Source organism: Temnothorax nylanderi, unplaced genomic scaffold (assembly GCF_030848795.1).
Source record: "Temnothorax nylanderi isolate EJ_2023f unplaced genomic scaffold, tnyl_v1.0 TNYL_tig0035_pilon, whole genome shotgun sequence".
In the NCBI taxonomy this organism is placed as follows: domain Eukaryota; kingdom Metazoa; phylum Arthropoda; class Insecta; order Hymenoptera; family Formicidae; genus Temnothorax; species Temnothorax nylanderi.
The window spans coordinates 1,443,282-1,462,005 of NW_027249097.1; the positions used below are offsets into that span (position 1 = coordinate 1,443,282).

The 18,724-nt window shown below is 37.3% G+C and overlaps 1 protein-coding gene across 2 annotated transcripts; it reads left to right on the forward strand.

The window, feature by feature from the left end:
• The first annotated feature begins 1,586 nt into the window (after positions 1-1,586).
• On the forward strand, positions 1,587-16,165 carry LOC139771110 (nose resistant to fluoxetine protein 6). Of its 2 annotated transcripts, XM_071703620.1 has the most exons (13): positions 1,587-2,109; positions 3,497-3,811; positions 9,184-9,395; positions 9,842-10,062; positions 10,146-10,231; positions 10,615-10,796; positions 11,003-11,169; positions 11,393-11,561; positions 12,069-12,265; positions 12,682-12,814; positions 13,126-13,315; positions 13,398-13,540; positions 13,887-16,165. In XM_071703620.1, exons 2-13 carry the CDS (start codon positions 3,598-3,600, stop codon positions 14,433-14,435), a joined length of 2,463 nt encoding a protein of 820 aa, XP_071559721.1. In that variant the 5' UTR covers positions 1,587-2,109; positions 3,497-3,597; the 3' UTR covers positions 14,436-16,165. The 2 variants fall into 2 exon arrangements, with proteins under 2 accessions (XP_071559721.1, XP_071559722.1); XM_071703621.1 differs by lacking the exons at positions 1,587-2,109; positions 3,497-3,811 and adding an exon at positions 8,390-8,841.
• The last annotated feature ends 2,559 nt before the right edge of the window (positions 16,166-18,724 follow it).

Here is an 18,724-nt window from a genome sequence, read left to right on the forward strand (position 1 = left end):
TTTCTTTTAACCTTTCGACGATGAATAAATCAGAAGGTGATTGACATATCGAGGATCCACGAGATTAAAAGAGGTGTGCATCAAAAAGACCGATTGGGGTTTAATGAACTCGGTTGAATTACATATTTCGATGCGCCGTCTCGTCGCATCGCGTAGAGATACCCGCGCTAGAACCGCCAATCCGCCATTTTCAGTAGAGAAAAGTAAATGGCAAGTCGTACGCAGGGAACAACCGTTGCTCCGGCAGATAAAAACTTCGGCATCAATGAAAATCGTGACGGTACACGATTAGATTCTACCGAGTCGAATATTGACCTTTAATTTCGAAAAAACGCTAGAATTTTTATCACGTGGTTACTTAAATAAAGGAATAAGTCTGTTTGAGACATGTTTCTACGGAATATCTTCTTCGGTTTAATAAATAAAAGATGAAACTCATGTTGAGATATATGTATTATCCATGTCTTGTGTAATAATTGATTGAATGCAAGTAAAATCAAAGTGTTGTAAATTAAAAAATACATATATGATAATATGATGCGGTATTACTTCATCAATTCCACTCTTTAGTTTGTTTCTTGTCGCCACGTTTGTTTTCCTACATATTAATTTATATAATTTAATATGGTTCTAAAAGAAGAATTCTAATTCTTCAGACAAAGATAAATTTGAGATCGATGAAACTCGTGACGATTTGTAAATAGATCAAATCGAATTGATGTATGATCTCAAAGCAGAAATTCGTTTCACATGACTAACAAATAAAGGAATAGATTAGACTTCTTGTATCATCGGGAAAAGCACCGGAATTTGTAACTAACAAATAAAGGAATATATATATATATATATATATACATACGAAACGAATTTCTGCTTTGAGATCATACATCAAATAAAGGAATATATATATTAGACTTCCTGTTTCAGGAAGTCTATAGTTCTAAACAGGATGTTTAACCTGAAGAGAAGAATATAAAATCTAATCTATTCCTTTATTTGTTAGTCATGTGAAACAAATTTCTGCTTACTATTGTCCTAAAAGACAAATATTGTCCATTAGGATACTGTTATATGTTCACAATAAAATTCCGTTCGCATTGTTAAGACATTCTTTTATGAAAAGTACATCTTCAAAACCACACCTTCAATCTGATACAATATAATTCCACCGAATTTACTTACCTTATTTTGTTCTTCCATCGCCTCATTTGTCTTATTTTAAGACTATACTTAATCCTATTTTATATATAGAATTTAAATAATTTGATTTTAAGGAAATCAAATTATAATTCTTTATTGTAAATTTATGAAATATATACCGGGACCAGTTCAATCAATTTATCGGATATGATCGCAGTAACGGAGGATGTTACGTATCTTATTGCTGCCCGGCACTCGCAAGCAGCTGCACCTCCATCGTCATCCATCCGCTGGTTTCCGCAGGTTCTCGTCTCGCTCGCCATTATCGAATTCCTGGCCATCGTTGCCGTGACCATCGTCGCCGTCGCTGTGATCGAACCGAGTGTTGTTCCCACTCTCTGACGACGGCGGAGGCGGCGGAGGTGGCGGCGGCGGCGACGGCGGCGACGCGTTTCTCTCCGCGAACGCGTAATCCTCGCTTACATCGATAAGAGGAGACCCGAGATGGCCACGGCGGTCGGAGAAGCTCGGAATGCCTCCCTTACCCCCATCACGATCCGTTCGTCCAATATATAAGTGAACCAGCCGCGCCGATGGGACGTGTGTACGCCACAGTCAGTCGGCGTTTCGTGTTTTGTGTGGTTTCTTTCGTTTATTTTAACGCGACGGGCACTCTCCTCGCTCGCACGTGCCCGCGAAGACGAACTCGCGCGCGAAACACGGAACGCGCGACGTGACGCGACGCGACGCGCACCCCTTTCGACGCGCCGCGCCGGCCACGTGTAAATAGTAACCCGCGAGGCGAGCCCCCGGCGAATCCTCCGCTTTCAGTTCTGCCTTTCCCCTCTTTGGTGTAAAATTCACGCCAAAACGCCGTCCCGTGAGAAGTCAAATAACGCGCGAAACGAAATTTTTTGTTCGCAAATCGAGAACAAAGATGCAGGAACTGGTTTGCCGTTAATTCGTGAAGTATAGTCATTAGAAATAATTATATGTGTCACGTGTCACGTGTAGAGATGTGCGATTTTCAAAATTGTGTATTGTGATTGCGCGCGATCTTCCTTAAGAATTGTGACATATATGTCGCATCGCAATTTTTATCTAAAATTTTGATTATGCATAATTTTATATCATAAACGCAATTTTGAATCACGTGTCATTTTATATTTCAAGCACCATTTTAAATTTCCCTCGTTATATTATGCAATTTTAAATTTTAACATATTTCAAATAATTTTAAAATAATTTTAAGATATTTAAAATAATTAAAATGTATAATAAAATTTTTAAAGTCATTTTAAAAATAAATAAATCACCCTACAATATAATAAAAAGGAACAAATTTTAAAATTTTTAAATTAACAAGAGAATAGGTTAAGCAACCCAATTGGCCAAAATCGTATTAAAAATCCTCACAACATTTCGGCCATAGATTGTGGCCCTTTTCAAGAGAATGTAAAACATATTCATCAAGTATTCCAAACGCATGAACTCCTATGTCGCACAATGTAAACCATATTCAACAAGTATTCCGAAATGAAATCCCTACGTTTGTAAGTTACCTGACATTATGCGACATTAGTTGCTTTCCATTTACACTCAAGTGATCTGAGTCACTCAGTTATGTGAGTATTTTATACTTAGGTAAGATATGTCATTTTGTACTTATTTTGTACGTATATTTTGTACATTATGTACCTGCTTATTTTGGTGACAAAGCTATCGCATAATAACGTATACATGTTTTTAGCCTCACTTTTAATGTGAGTATATTAGATTCATTAAAGCACATGGTCTCGATTGTGGATAAAAACTCAGTTGAGTCTCACTCGCCAGCATGCAAAAAGAACGTGCATTCAACTGAGTTGTGACGTCACAAGTGAGAATTATCTGAATTTTGATGTAAATGGAAAGCAACTATTATGCGACGTAGGAGCGTCATGCGTTCGGAATACTTGCTGAATACCTACGTTTGACACTCTCACTTGAAAAGGACCAAAATCTATGGTCGAAACGTCGTGAGGATTTTTAATACGATTTTGGCCAGTTAAGTCGCTTAAACTATTCTCTTGTTAGTTATTTACTGGCAAAGGAAAAAAGTCACTGTTATTAAATTTCAAATTAGCTTATTATTAGTTTATTTGCGATTTCAAATCGCAGTCACGATTTTATATCGCATGCGATTTTGCAACTAAAAAGATTCAATTGCACATATCGCATTGCGATTCAAGAAAAAAAAATATCGGTACTAAGGATCGATATTATCGCAAAATGGCACACATCCTCTAGTAACGTGCACGTGTCTCGTTGATCCTCTCCGACTCGGAACGTGCTTAAACACAGATTTCTTCCGTAGAGATACTACTAAAGAGAGATAGAGAGAGGGAGAGACGAAATTTTGGTAACTACAAAATTTTGATAACTTCGTGGTATCGAAAGAGAGGAAATTCAAGAAGGATGGAGTTAATGCGGCCCGGATGGAAAGCGCGCGTGAATCTTCTCTTGATCCTGTTAGCGGCGACGAGAGTTGGCGGCACGAGGCCCGAAGTTGTTCTCATGAATCTCGTTACGGAGCCCTTCGTGCCTCGCGAATTCGCTTCCCCGCAGTGCATCCGCGATGGCAAAATTTATCTGAAGGCGCTCGAGAACTACACAGACTGGGCGATTCAAAGTAAGTAAAATAAATCGAAGGATCTCGAAGAGATAGAAAGAGAGAGCAATTACATATAATCCTTCGGGCTCTATTATGTAGTGTTTATATTTCTAGTTTTTTTTTTTTGGCAGCGTGAATATTCACCCGATTCTTTGTCTTTACATTTTATTTTATTTGTTGATTTTAACAAACGACCGGACGATCAATTTAAAACTAATATGTGTATAACTTTTGCTAAAGTCTCTAGGTGTTTTCTCGCAATAATTAAGATATTCAATATTCAAATAGATACAAATTAGAAATCGGCCAATAAAACAAACAAATTTTGACGGTAATTTTCCTAATTTAAAAAAAAAAAAGGAAAAACTAAATTGAACGGAGACTGTTCAAGCTTGTTGGAATTTGTTAAATCCCAGCAGGTGTGTTTAAGAAGTAAGTTGGAAAAAATGCATTTTAGGTCGTTAAATAATATTTGATTAATATAACGTCATACTTAATTTTCCAAAGAAAGTCCGCTGTCTGAAAATCGTAAAATTAAATAATCTGTAGTGGGGAAAGAGGCAGACGCGGAGTCTTTCCGTTTGGACGAGGACGCGGTAGAACAGGTGAATTTCGTGTAACACGTGAATTGCGTGTGTTTTGGCGTGATCGCCTAGCGACGGTGAGGTTCTAGAAGGAATCTTCTAGAAAAAGATGTTTGACGATCGTCGGACGAAAGGACTCTCGCGTCTCTCCCGTTGTTTTCAGAAATAAAGTAACCGTCGAGCAGGCCACATCTCGATATATATATCTATAGATTTCTCTCCTCCGCGCCCTACAAATCATCCTCGGTAAAAGGTAAAACTATGATATAAAAAGATCAGGTATATCATTGCGCATATAGATGTCGTCATCCACAATAAAATTTGGGTCTAAATGCACACACACACACACACACACACACACACACACACACACACACACACACACACACACACACACACACACACACACACACACACACACACACACACACACACACACACACACACACACAAAAACATACATATACACACACACACATCCGTGAAATATTGCATACATAGCATACATATATAGCATTTGAACCCAAATGCCATTCCGGCTGCTGCGCATCCTGATATTGCTATAAGTACCTTGTATTTTTATATCATAGGTAAAACGTCGTTCCACGTGTAAAGCGGGAAACACAGACTTTTGCATAACGCACAATGCATAAGCATAAGAAAATTGATTGGTCTATTTCCTTATGCACATGTATATGGACCAATCAATTTTCTTATGCTTATACGCATTATGCGTTGTGCAGAAGTGTATGCTCCCCGCTTAAGTTTGTAATATTTCTTTACCTTTCTATGAGAATAACTCGGAGGAAGGACAGCAAGGAGGAAAACATTATATAATCTTTACGTATTGTTTTGTCTGTTATGCGCCGCGTGAGATCACGAACGCGATTGCGATTGCGTTTCTTCTTTTTACGTTTAAACATTCAGCAATTATCGGACATTGCACGCTGCGCGCAATTATCGAGGGAGGTTATCGGGCATGTAATATTGCTTACGCTTACGATATCGCGCCGGTACACGTAAAATGCATATCGTCAATTACCGGATATCAATGCTTCGTAGATAACAGAATCAGACAAGATCGATTAGCGTGATAAGTATCTCTTTTTTTTTCCGCGCTACTGCGAGTTCAACGTACTCGAGGACGGAGTCGCAAAAGCGAGGGACGTAGCAAAACTTTATCGTCCTCTTATCTCTTCAGATTCAAAGGCGGGTAATTTCAGGAATATATCGAGATCGCATTCGTACGATTTCGACGCGCGCGATCGATCACTCCGGATTCGAATTCAGATTGCACGCGTGTTTTTCTCGAGAGCGGCTGATATCGAAGTCGAATTTACGCACGATCGAAAGAGCCTTGTGTCCATTTTTGCGGGCGAATTATCGTCTCCGTGACACTTGGACTAGCACAGATTAAACGGGTTGACATTGATCTGATTGATATTAATAGCGTAATGCCGATCGGTGACAGCATCGGCCGTTACAAGATGTTTAACCCACGCGTCCTCGCCGGCGGATCATCGCTGCATAGATCATCGCCGTTTTGCATTATGACAGCCTTTATCTCGCCGCGATAATTATTTCGTTGACATGTTTACGCATCGTTACCCGTTGGCCGTTCTTACGTCAATGCGCGCAAACGCAATATTCAATGAATATATACATGAACGCCGGTGCATTTTTGCCCCTTTCGATACCAGCGTCGAATGGATTTCTCCATTGACAGTATCTGGTGCGCGACAGTATCATTATTTCCTTTCATAATAAATATTCTATCGCAGTTGTACAAATACATTTTCATTCGAACGTTATATTTAATTTAAAAGAAAGAGAAAATAGATAGATTAGCTAAATTTAATTAAAAATTGATTAATAAAGTAATCGCTCTAAAATTCAATTATAAGTGAGATATAATAATATATGATAAATGATATAATATACAGTATATAAATATTTCTCTTACTCGTTTTTATCTTATATAAGACATTTTCATTCGATATTTTTTTAAATAAAAGAGCAGAAAAGTAAATTAATTAATAAGCATTCTACAAAATAAATAATTATTTAGAAAAATATATTATACAACACACATATGTATAAGAAAATATAATAATTAAATAGCCATCTTGGGACTTCTCTTCTACTTCTTCTTCTTACTTTTTCTTATTGCGTTATAAAATGTTATTTTTTTCCTTAGACTTTATCAGTTGATTCAAGATAAAAAATTATATCAAATGAGATGCGCCGAAAGGACTAATTCTTATCAGAGAAAAAAAGAATATTCTCGATTTGAAAATATTTTTAGTTTCAACATGGAAATCTTAAAATGAGATTATATTGCGTTAAACTTGCTTGAATAAAGTTATTATATGGTTCAACCAAGAAAAGAATGTTGAAATAAAACGTTAAAATTCTTATAAGAAGATATAGATTGTTTCGTACACAAGCAAGATCACTGTAATCTTCTTATAAGAATTTCAGCTTTTTACTTCAACATTTTTTTCTCGGTTGAACTATATAATAACTTCCTTCAAGCAACTTTTCTTCGTTTAACGCAATATAATCTCATTTCAAGATTTCCACGTTGAAACTAAAGATATTTTCAAATCAAGAATATTCTTTTTCTCTGTGTACTGACTTATTAAGATTGTTCGCGGGTATTGCCAGCTTTGTAACAACGTGCTGTTAAGAAAAAAGGCGATTAACGATTAATCTAACGCGCGTATATTCACGCAGAAACAATAATATTGACCGATGTAATTGGTATGTGCGTCGTACGCGCGGGACCAAACTGGGTCAGCGAGATGCATCCACGAGGCCGATGACCGTCCTTGTGTATCGGAGGCCTGCCTCCGATCGATCGATCGTTAGATCGATCTTTTCCTGGCCTGTACGTCATTTAATCGCCCGATCCGACCAGTTCGCGCGATTCCTCGACTATTGTTTATACCACGATAAGAGATTGGATCGGTTGGACATGTGGCGGGAGAGAAAGGAGGGCCTGGTAAACGCGTCAGAGGACTTCTTTACCTTTGCAAACGTCGAGGAGTTTCGAACGAACAACTTACGTTATTACATTAGCAGATATCTTTGGCTCGTTACGTTCGTTATTACGTTAGAATCGACCAGACATTGAGCTATCGATTGCCGATAAGGTGCAATCTGCATAAGTACGTTATCGGTATCGCTATCGCTTGGAAATTTATTTTTAAAAGCACGCGCTATCGTTCATTTTTCTTTAGCCCAGTCAGTCAACCCGTTTCCGCCGCGTGAATTCCAGTCGATCGGTCGATTCTACGTATCGGCGCGATTATCTACTTCCGCAGTTAACGCACTCGCGACATTGACGTTGCTTACCGTCACGGCGTGATCGCGGTTCCAAGGTACCACCTTGAAATCCCATTTCGAACAGCATAACTCACACGTTGGTGCGCGCAGAGATGACTAATAATATAAATCATAGAGTACAATGCGCGAGTTCTCGGCGCGCGGCTGGATTAGTTCATCGCCATCCTCCTAGAATTGAACGTGACTTTGATCAACTGCGCTGCTTGACCCTCGCCGAGTATATTTCATCATGGAATTTGATCAATCATACAAGCAATTTCCTTTCTCAGACGCAAAATTCTCCTCAAGTCTGCCTGCCTCGCTTGTCATTAGATAAGAAAGGAAGTACACAAAAATTAAGGCCACGATCGATGAATCTCAACTCCGAAATTAATTACACATTTCTGGAAAAAAAAGCGAAGAATGCTAATGCGATAACAATTCATCTTGTCAATTTAGAAGAAAACTTTTTTTGAAGTTTTGTAAATGAAAAACCTCCTCAAGTCTGCCTGTCTCGTTCGTTAAGGAAAAAAAGATCACAATCGATGAATCTTAATTCTGAAATTAATTACATATTAATTCTGGGAAGAAAGAGCGAAAAATACTAATAACTGCGATAATTATTCACCTCGTCAATTTAGAAATTTTTTTAAAAAGTTTTATAATAAAAAGATTAGAGAGAGAGTAAAAACTGTATTTTTTAATGATTTTAAATTCACATTTGCGTCACAATAATATATTGCAATAAATCACAAGAAGGACGGTTCATGTCCGCAACTAAGGACAGAGCATTTGAGAAGCGACTATAAAAATTATTTATACCGTTTGCGTTAATCGATATCAGTCCTCAACGATCATTATTCTCTGATTAGGTCCGCGATAATGATTCCGGATATAAGGGTAATGTGAAAAAAATGATGGCTGATTGTGGCGTGGATTGAGGACAGAAGAACGCCTTGACGCATCGACTATACCTGCACGTCTGTTTTAACCGGTTTCGGAATGTGTTTATTATAAAACGGAGCTCAGGGGAAGGGCGCAATTGTTAAATGTCAAAGCCGGAATGCCATAAGTGTCCGGAAAAAAAACAATGAGCTGCATCGATAACAGATTCGTCGTAACAAACTTCGCAAAGCGGTATATATCCCTTTTCTCATGGAAACTTTAGATTAGATATCGCGATCTCAATCCCGTGTTTTTATACAGCACTTTTGTGGAACGTCACCCGGAAATTCTGGGGAATAAAATATAGTCACTGCGTATAACAATAGGCTTGTTCGTTTTAACTGAACTTCTTGCACAGTTCATCTTTTCTCTTTTTCTTTCCAACGTAAAAAGAAAAAGAGCAAAGACGAACCGTGCAAGTAGTTCAGCTAAAACGAACAGGCCTTAATAACTCGAATCTTCATTCGAGAGCCGAAAGGCGCTCGCGCATTGAAATTTATTTTTTAAACAGAGATTCAATGTTCTTTGTTCCAGTGTACGACGCCTCGGTTAAATTCCCGTCAGGCATGATCACCGGCAATTACAAACAGCTGGGTAATTTTGACGAATGCTTACAAGTGAAGACCGAACACGGGTTCGTCGGGCAAGCTTGCAACGCAGCGGTGCAGTTCGAGATCTTCGAAGACAACAAGACGCGACGTGAATTGGACATGGGGGATCTGCTTATGAACGTCGCTATCGCGTCGGTGAGTTTACAATTATTGCATTATTGCAATTACCATGTCGAGCGTACAACAATATACACTAAGCGAACATAAGTTCAATCCGGCTTATATCTATCGTCTGAGCTTGTAAAAAGTAAATAAATTGAAGTATACGAAAGATATATAAGTAAGTATAAGAATTAATATTGCTTCTAATAAAACCCATATAGACATTTTTAATCTAAATAGTATGATCTAAATAATATTTAAAATAATATATATATTTAATCTAAATAATTTTATTTATTCATGGACATTAAAATACGATACTATAATATACATGAATAAAATGGAACTTTATTTACTCAATAAATTTCGTAAAAGACGATAGCTCCATATAGTTTCCGAAGTATTTTTAAACAATAAAACGCTCATAAGAGCGGATTTATGCCGTTTCGAGGACTAAACGTAAGTATCTTGTGGCGTAGAACGCGACGAAATGGACTTCCGGCGAATCGACCCAATACGAGTGGATGTTTTGTGTTCCGTCCACCTGCAATCATACGGAGATACAGGAGGCTCTCGAGATCACGCTCGACCCATTGAAAGTCGAAGGGCGTGTAGACATGACTATCACCGTTTCTAAGGAATCATGCTATACCATTGAGACCGTTCAGACAACGTGGAACATTGGCGATTGGTGTTATACGTAATGAAGCTCTCTAATTATCGTATAAACATTTATCTCTCTGCAATAATATGCTTAATTTGTATAACGTTCGAAAACTTCAGATCGATTCTTGTGCTGTTCGCATTGATCATCATAGCCAGCACGGGATACGATATTGTGATGCAACGGCGTGCTAGCGCGTCGGAAGGTAGGATATAAAAATATAAAAGCATATTTATCCTTTAGATTTAGTCCTTTCAATATTTTTCTCACATTTTGTGCGACAAAGTTGGTAAATTTAAGTCAATGCAGTTGATTACTGAGTTTTACGAAATCAATCTTGGAAATTAATTATATCTATTGAATATTGAGAAACAAAAAAGATGAGACTAATTTTAAGATTTAATTAATGTTAATTATTGATTATTAATAAGATTGCTTTATACATACACTATAATATACACTATACAATGTCTAATATTGATGTATAATGTTAATCTGCATATTGCGGTTTTTTTTCTTTAATAAGGGCAATGTCATCCGGGAAGCCGGAACTAATAGAGATAATGATCCTGATAATTTCTTGCGCAGGTATTTTTGCGGCGTTTTCTTTGTACAAGAATGGAAAAGAGCTGTTGAAAACCGATAGACGTCCGGGATCTATTCGCTGCCTAGACGGCTTGCGCTTCATCAGCATATGCTGGATCATTTACGGTCATACCTATTACATGAAGGTCGTTGATGTCAATATGAACCTCACGCAGATTCCACGTGTGAGCTATACAATTTTAATTTTTATACAATTTCACATGAGAATTGACTGAGAATACACTACGTGTCCCTATTTTCGCAACTTATGTTATCGAAGTTATCCTTCGCGTTATAAATACAGTAAAAAGTCACATTGTTCTCTGTTAATTCTCAAAATTCTGCACCTTAATCGTCTCAATTGTGAAAAATCATTCTTATCCTCAAAAAGATGCACCACGATTGGAACAACATGCTGGTGCTTAACGGCAACATCGTCACGGATACCTTCTTCCTTCTGAGCGGGCTCCTACTCGCTTACAACGAACTGTTGAAGAAGGAACGAGCCTTAGAGTGGCGTTTCGACGTGATAGGACTTTATCTTCATCGTTATGTAAGGTACGTATACGCAACTGAAATCATCCCGGCAATTTAAGTTTCCAACATATTCCATTACGTCAACAAATTATATTCGTCGGTCTCATACGCACGTGCTGTTTAAAGAAATCATATAATTTGTAATTTTTATTTTCTCTTTATAATAATATCGTTTGATCTCCCCTCTTTTTTTTCTTATTTTTTTTAATCTCTTCGAACCACTGATCGTTTCTCCTTTTGTCAGATTAACACCGGCCTACGCGATGATGATCGGTTTTTATGCCACTCTGTTCTACAAATTCGGTACAGGCCCGCATTGGGACACCTGGGTCGGTACTAACCAAAACTTCTGTCGCGAGAATTGGTGGACCAACTTGCTCTATGTTAACAACTATGTCAACGTAGCGAACATGGTAGACCAGCTCTTTAAGTTACTCCTTTACGTATACCCTTGTATATTTTTGCGTATTACTTGCCATATATTAAATTTCTCAAAACTCCAAAAATGGGTTATCTTGAATGTCTTGAATCATTAGAATTTTGTAATATCATTTTTAAATGCGATTTTGGCGTAACTGATTGTAGAAAAATAAAAGTATCTAGCTATATATTTATTAGCTCTTTATTTAATATATTGAATGTTCACCATTGTTTTACAAACAACTAAAAAATGGCAAGTGTCGTAGCAAATGAGCGAAATATGTACAGCAATCGTGTGTTTGAACGTGTAGTTAACAATTATTTTGTACGTAGTGCAAACGGTAGTCTATATACGAATGCTGCATATATTTTTTTATCGTAATATTCTTTTTTTATTTCTCTTTAATTTGGATTTATTGAGTGCTGTTTCGCGCTTTCAAAATTTTTCTGATTCGCGTACTTACGCGAAAATATTACTCTATTCTTACGTTTGCTTCTAGTGCATGTCCCAATCCTGGTACCTATCGACCGACATGCAGTTTGTTTGGCTGTCGCCGCTTGTACTGTATCCTATGCTCAAGTTTAGAAGTCTGTTCTTCACCATTGTTTTGGCCGTCTGTTTATTTCTTTCGGTCCTCGTGCCCTTTGTTATAACTTATTATTTCGAACTAACGGGTACCATGCTCTATTACAAGAGGTAAGTGTAGAATTTCAACTGCGCTTTCGCTTAGAAAATATTTCATTAACACACTTTTAATTTGAACATCTTAGAAAATCTCTCAAAATTCCAAATGTAATAGGCTTATTTAATTTGATCGAGTTTTATATAGCGTTCTTTCAATTATCTAATTTTAATTAGTTTTTTAATTTAGTTTAGCATTTAAATATTTATTATTGCAGTCTCTTAATATAGATCCACTCTGTGGGTCCTTTTATATCACGCGAGACTTCGAGAATTAATTATCAAGCAACTATGAAAGATCGTGCAAGATTATTTCGTTTTAAGTGATGTTTATTTCTATGGAGATGGAAATTGCAAGGAAATTGTACGAAATTTCTTGATTGCCGGATTTGAGTAATTTCGTGATCTCAACAGGATGTTGTATTTCGTAGGGAGGAGGACGTAATCCAGGTTTATTTGAAGATCTATATAAAGACATACAATAGATTTGGGCCTTACATCGTTGGATTAGGCCTTGGATACTTGTTATATAAGACGCGATCTTGCAAAGTCAAGTTACATACTGTAAGTATGATTTACACAATTATGTTTAGTACTCTCATGTTTGTTTTATTTCATTATTTATTAATTGTCTTCTATATGACATCTAATTGCAGAACTAATATTTATATCTTACATAATAATCGAGGTTAAGCGGATTAAAGTTAAAATATTTTCCATAAGAAGCCTGAAATATTTTTTTCTATAACTTATATGTATTTTATATTAATATTTTTATAAATAGGACGCATATTTAAATATCTTAGATTTGAAGAAATCATAAAATAAAACCGTTGGTTGTAAAGTCGCTAAAAAAATGCCTTTATAAATCACAGTGGTGCGTGATTCTCGGCTGGCTGATCGCGATTATGGCCGGTCTCTCGGTGATTTTCGGACCGCGAGGCATGTACTTCGACACTCACGTGTACAACAGGCTGGAGGCAAGCTTCTACGCCGGTTTCCATCGTCAGGTCTTTGTACTCGCGGTCTCCTGGATAATCTTCTGCTGCATAAATGGATACGCAGGTGATGATTGCGCGCGTTCGCGAGATAATTACTAAACCGGATTACGTCAACGCCAGTCTCTAAAAGTCATAATCGTTTCAAGGTCCCATCAATTATTTACTTTCTTGGCATGGATGGATTCCGCTCAGCAAATTGACCTACTGCGCTTATCTCTCCCATTATCTGGTCATACTATCACACGTCGGAGCCGTTCGAACACCCGGCAATTTAACACAGATGAATATGGTGAGTAAAAAAGAGTGGAAACATTTTTAAAATATTGCGTCAAAGATAATAAAAACAGACGCCTCGGTGACTAACTGGTTACGCAATATCACTAAATCATAAAAATAAAAATGTTATCTCTTCGTGCAAAAAAGTTTGATATTTAACTGTAATTAACGATATTTATTTTATTTAGTTCTACAGTGAAACTATGTGCAAAATTTTAAGTCTACTATATTATGTTATATATTGCATCGCTGCATTTTGTTTTAAATAGATTTTATATAAATATGTATATAACAAATATTGATGAGCGCAAGTGTAATTAAGAAAAAGGATAGCAATAAAATCTCTTTATTTTTATCAGATACGCGATTTCATCGCCAATTTAGTACTGACGATGATGATATCTGTGCTGTGGAGGCTGTGCTTCGAGACGCCCTTCATGACCCTCGATAGTATCCTTCTTGCTAAACGCAAGGAAAACTTGTCGAAGCACTTGGAGACTTACGACTCCACGTCGTCCGGAGAAATCAAAGAGATTTCCCAGTCAAAGGAATCGTCGCTCACGTACGACAACCCTGGAGAACGCGACGTTACCCACTACGATCTTACGAGAATTAAGGGAAGTAAAGAAAATTGCGCGAATGGCGTAGAATACATCAACGACGATGCGGAAACAAGTCTCGGTAAAATATACTTTATCAATCCTGTCAAACGCGACGAGACATGGTCGCAGCATGGATCAACAGTAAATTCCGATAGCACGAGGTCCCATTACGTCAACGTCGATCTTTGCCGCATTTTTAACGAAGGACGACCGAGAGCATGTTCGAATGGGAAAGAATTAGAGTCGATCAACAGCGATCCTGCTCACAGAGCGAAAGCAAATCAGTGCCTAAGGGATAGTGGTTAAAAGACCGATTGTACTTAATCTAGTCTAGTTATTGATAATAGTTTAACAACTATTATTAATTATTATGTAAATAGTTGTTGTGTGAGATAAATTTGCAGGATGATGGATTTGCATCCATTTTCAACAAGAGAGAAATAGAATAAGAGTAAGAGTGATATAATAATCGAGATTTTATACGAAAGAACAAGTAGACAAAGGAGCGAGATATTTTGTTTACACGTATAATATATAGTACAGTCTACAACAAACTAGAAATATCGACAGATATATATTAATTTGCGAAAATGTTCGCTAGACAGAGAATTAAAAGCGCAACTATATTTTTAAATAATAATATATAAGAGAATTATTTTTTTATTTAATCAATTTTTTATTTTTTTGATAGTGATTATTGTGATAAAGCGAGATGTGTTATTATTAATAAATATACATTAGATTATGCGTACTATAAAAAATGTTCGTGCAAAGAGAATATGTATAATTATACAAAGCGTTACCGATTTATCGGTGCGAATTGCAGTATTAATCGAGAGAGTTAAAATTAAAGAATGCATTTTATTTCACATCAAAAAAATAATTTACGATTTATTTATAACAATATAGATTTATTTTGTTTTAAATTATAAATTATATTTAAAAAAAAAAACAAGCTTACATTCCTCTATTTTCTCTCTAACTCTGTACACAAGGTTCTTATTCCTTATCACCGAATTATTTTGGTGATAAGGTAATTATACTTTTAAAAGGCACAACAATCTTAAGAAGATATTACTTCTTCGTTTATCACGCACGTATATTGTTTGCTTAAATTAAAAACGTTAATTGCTAATTATTTGCTAATAAGAGTACAAATTTCAGTGTCTTTATGAAACCTGTTTCAGAGAACCTGTTTCGAATTGACGAATCGCCAGCGAATCGAACAATTTCGAAGTTATTGGTAATGATCGAAAGATCATTACCAATAACCCGTGTCGTTGTTTATTTAGGCCTACTTTACCTCTCACATTTCTCTTCGTTCACACGTATTGTAGAGCGCGGCTTTGAGCTAGAGGCTACCCTTTGAGAGAGCGAGCGACCCGTCGGAGGACTCCGAACGGATTCGAGCGCGGCTCAACGGCTCTGAAAGTATAAGCCGAGAAAACAATGCGGAGTCTGTGCGGGATCTATAGAAGTAATCGATACCGCGACTCAATCGAGATGAGACGAAGAGAAGAAGAAAACTTGTCTTTTATACACTTATCTCTGCCGTTCGACGTGAGAACAATCTTAGAAATTAACGGATAAAATCGCGATTGATCACGAAGGAGAAAACAGCTGTAGTGTAAATTTGATGGCATCATTAGTGGGCGAAGAGTTGACATAAGCGCAACCGTAACGCATGCGAAAGACACCCCGGGGACGCATTTTGCTACCGTGGGAAAGAGAAGTGCGACTTTTCCGAAAACATTCAATACAGTTTAATTCAATTTAATAAAAGTGCACAAAAGTTCCTTGTAGTTTAGCATCGATTAATAAAATTTTATCTAAAAATCTGTTTTCTTTTCTTTGCAAAAGCAAAAAAATTATAAGTTTAAAATATGACATCGCACTTTAAAGGAATCTAATAAACTTATTCCTTTTTAGTTGAAAATTAATCGATTTTAGAAATTATGCTAATAATATTAATATAAATTATATAAACAATATGGACAATGTGTTAAGTTATCGAAAATAAAATCTGATTAATCTGATTCATTTTGTTCACTATCTCTCTTTTTTTTATTATTCAAAACTCAATTTAACTAGTAAGATTTTTGCAAGAACTAATCAAATTCACTCAGTTAATAATGCTTACTTGAGAAATTTTCGTCAATTTAATTAAGTGATGCGATTAATTTAACTATAACCAAATTCGTCTGCAAAACTTTTGCTCACTTAATTAATATAATTCAATTGATCTAGTTAAATTCAGCTATGTGTGTGTGAGACCAAGGATGTTTTTCTCATTGGTGTACACTTACTCCCTAAAGGGTTAACGCTAAAGCGATCGCAATCGACCGGATTGCACATTTGCTGGCGGAGGCGCGTCCACATCTGAATGCATTTCGTAATTGCGGAAGAATCGGCGGTGTGTTGCGTGAATATGAGGGGGCTTGTGCCAGCCACGGGGCACAGGGTAACGGTAGCGAAATGCATTGCCCCGTGGTGCGGCACCCCGTGGCGACGAACAGAAGGAATAGATTTCATCCGGATCGTCATCCTCGGGGTAGCAAGTGGTCGACATCTGCGTGACCGTCGTTTCTCCGCAATGAAAATGTAACTATACGGCTGTCGCTGCTAGGAAGGGGGGGACATTTGCGTAGTATTCTCCGCGCCCTCTTTCCCTCATTCGCTCTTTTTTTTTCACGCATTATTAGCATGCACAATGAGATGCGTAAATGAATCGGCGAGAGAGTTGTGTGATCCCGCGACGGATAGTATACTTAGTATTATATTATAGGGCGCGTGCGCCGCCCTTGATTTATCACAATTAAGTTACAGTAAAGTGCGATACGTTTCAGTCTATCTTTATGATTTCCGTTTCGGATAAATAGATAAAAATTGTACCACAAGAATATTATAAAAATTTATGTGACTTTTATTGTGAAACTTAAACACGTCCCCCGTAGTTATAATTAAAAGCCTTACACATCTCTGTACTTGCAGCTATAGAGATAAACTTTGATGACTTGAGTGACAATTAAACTTACAATTAGTCGAATATACCTATATTAATCCAAAACGTAAGATAAAAATATTTTATTTTGATTTAACTGTTAAATCGATGAGCTCAAAGCAGAACCAAAACGTCCGATTTATAATGATGCACCTTAATTATTAATAAATAATTATTGTTATTACGTTGACTTACTCTAAAGCCCATCTTTTACTTTACTGTAGTTGTTAAAATATTTTGTAATTTCTTGAATCGTTGACTTGAGTCAAAGATTCGTTAGTTAGCTTCGTTTGAAAAAAAAGCAGTTCAGCTAGTTTGCTTGAAAAATTGTGCAAGTTTCGAGAGGAACGAAAGCGGAAGAGACTACGAGCGTCGCGACACGCTTCCGTCGCGCGTTCTCCAATTTCGACAACACGGGACCGCTCCGTCGGAACTTGTACGAAACGATCCCGGATCGTTCGGGGCAAAATAGTTTCGGCGACTTGGCGCCGGCCTCCCCGGACGATTTGCGTTCCAGTTACCTCCGTGAGAAGAGGGTGCCGAAGGATGTTCCTTTTCGGCGACGTCGAGCAGAGCACGCGTCGCGCGCTGCCATCGCGCCATGCAATAAAATGTAACCGGAGGCGCTAGGACAATGGAGTCAAGAAAGCCTCTGTGGTTCATAAATGCTTTCTCGACACGCGGCGCAAGATGCAAGGAGAGCGTATCCTAGCGAAGGATATCTGGCGTGCACGTGGAGGAGCTTTTCTACCCCCCGAGTTTCAATGTTGCGAGATTTTTTATGGAACGCACGGAACAATCTTTGTTGAAAATAATAGTCTTGCGAGCAGATACTATCTTTAAAGATTAAACTGCAAACGGAATTTTTAACTTTTTTAAGTAATCTTTCAGAATCGTCCCTTTCTCGATAATTAATTGAAAAATTTTGAGGTCTATTATAAATTATTTCAGCATTTCTTTGCATCAGTTAATTTTCACAAATCATATTATTATTGCCATGGTTATTGCAATAATCATTAACAGTCTCTTATGCAATTCTTATTTTCTCAATTTCGTAAATCACAAGTATAGGATAAAGACATGAAACACAACGACAATGATTTAATTTTGACTTTGTTTTGTGTATGCAAAATTTCAGATTGTCATGGCAGCACAGACCGACATGGGAGGAGAAGGGGGGACAAATCGGCACTTGGTGCCAGCGTGAAATACGAAGAGAGGCGCCTATAAAAAGACACTCAAGTGGTTGCATATGAGGGCGAAGCTTTGCGGCTAGCTACGTCAACGATTGTCCTCGTTTCCTCCTCGTTCGAATGTCGAAGGAACTCGTAAATCGTAAACGCGGAGAAAGAAAGAGCGAGAGATTCGGCAAAGAGGGTATGCCATTGGCGCCAGGAAGAACCCAGCTTACCCAGCCTCACCACGAAAGCGATATATCTCACTTTCCGCGTTATCTTTTCCCACTTACTTTTTCGCCTTCTCGGCATCGATGCGGTTTGCATTTGTGCAGTTTGCATTTGTACAGTTACCCCATAAGAATTAAAATAATACATACCTATATGTATAATATACATCCTCTAAAATATTTTGAATA

What these genes read in the sequence shown, in the direction of transcription:
- LOC139771110 (XM_071703620.1), top strand. Translation starts at nt 3,598, where the DNA reads ATGGAGTTAATGCGGCCCGGATGGAAAGCGCGCGTGAATCTTCTCTTG. An exon ending in TGAACGTCGCTATCGCGTCG is followed by an intron (nt 9,396 to 9,841) that starts GTGAGTTTACAA and finishes CTTGTGGCGTAG; the next exon opens with AACGCGACGAAATGGACTTC. An exon ending in ACCATGCTCTATTACAAGAG is followed by an intron (nt 12,266 to 12,681) that starts GTAAGTGTAGAA and finishes TGTATTTCGTAG; the next exon opens with GGAGGAGGACGTAATCCAGG.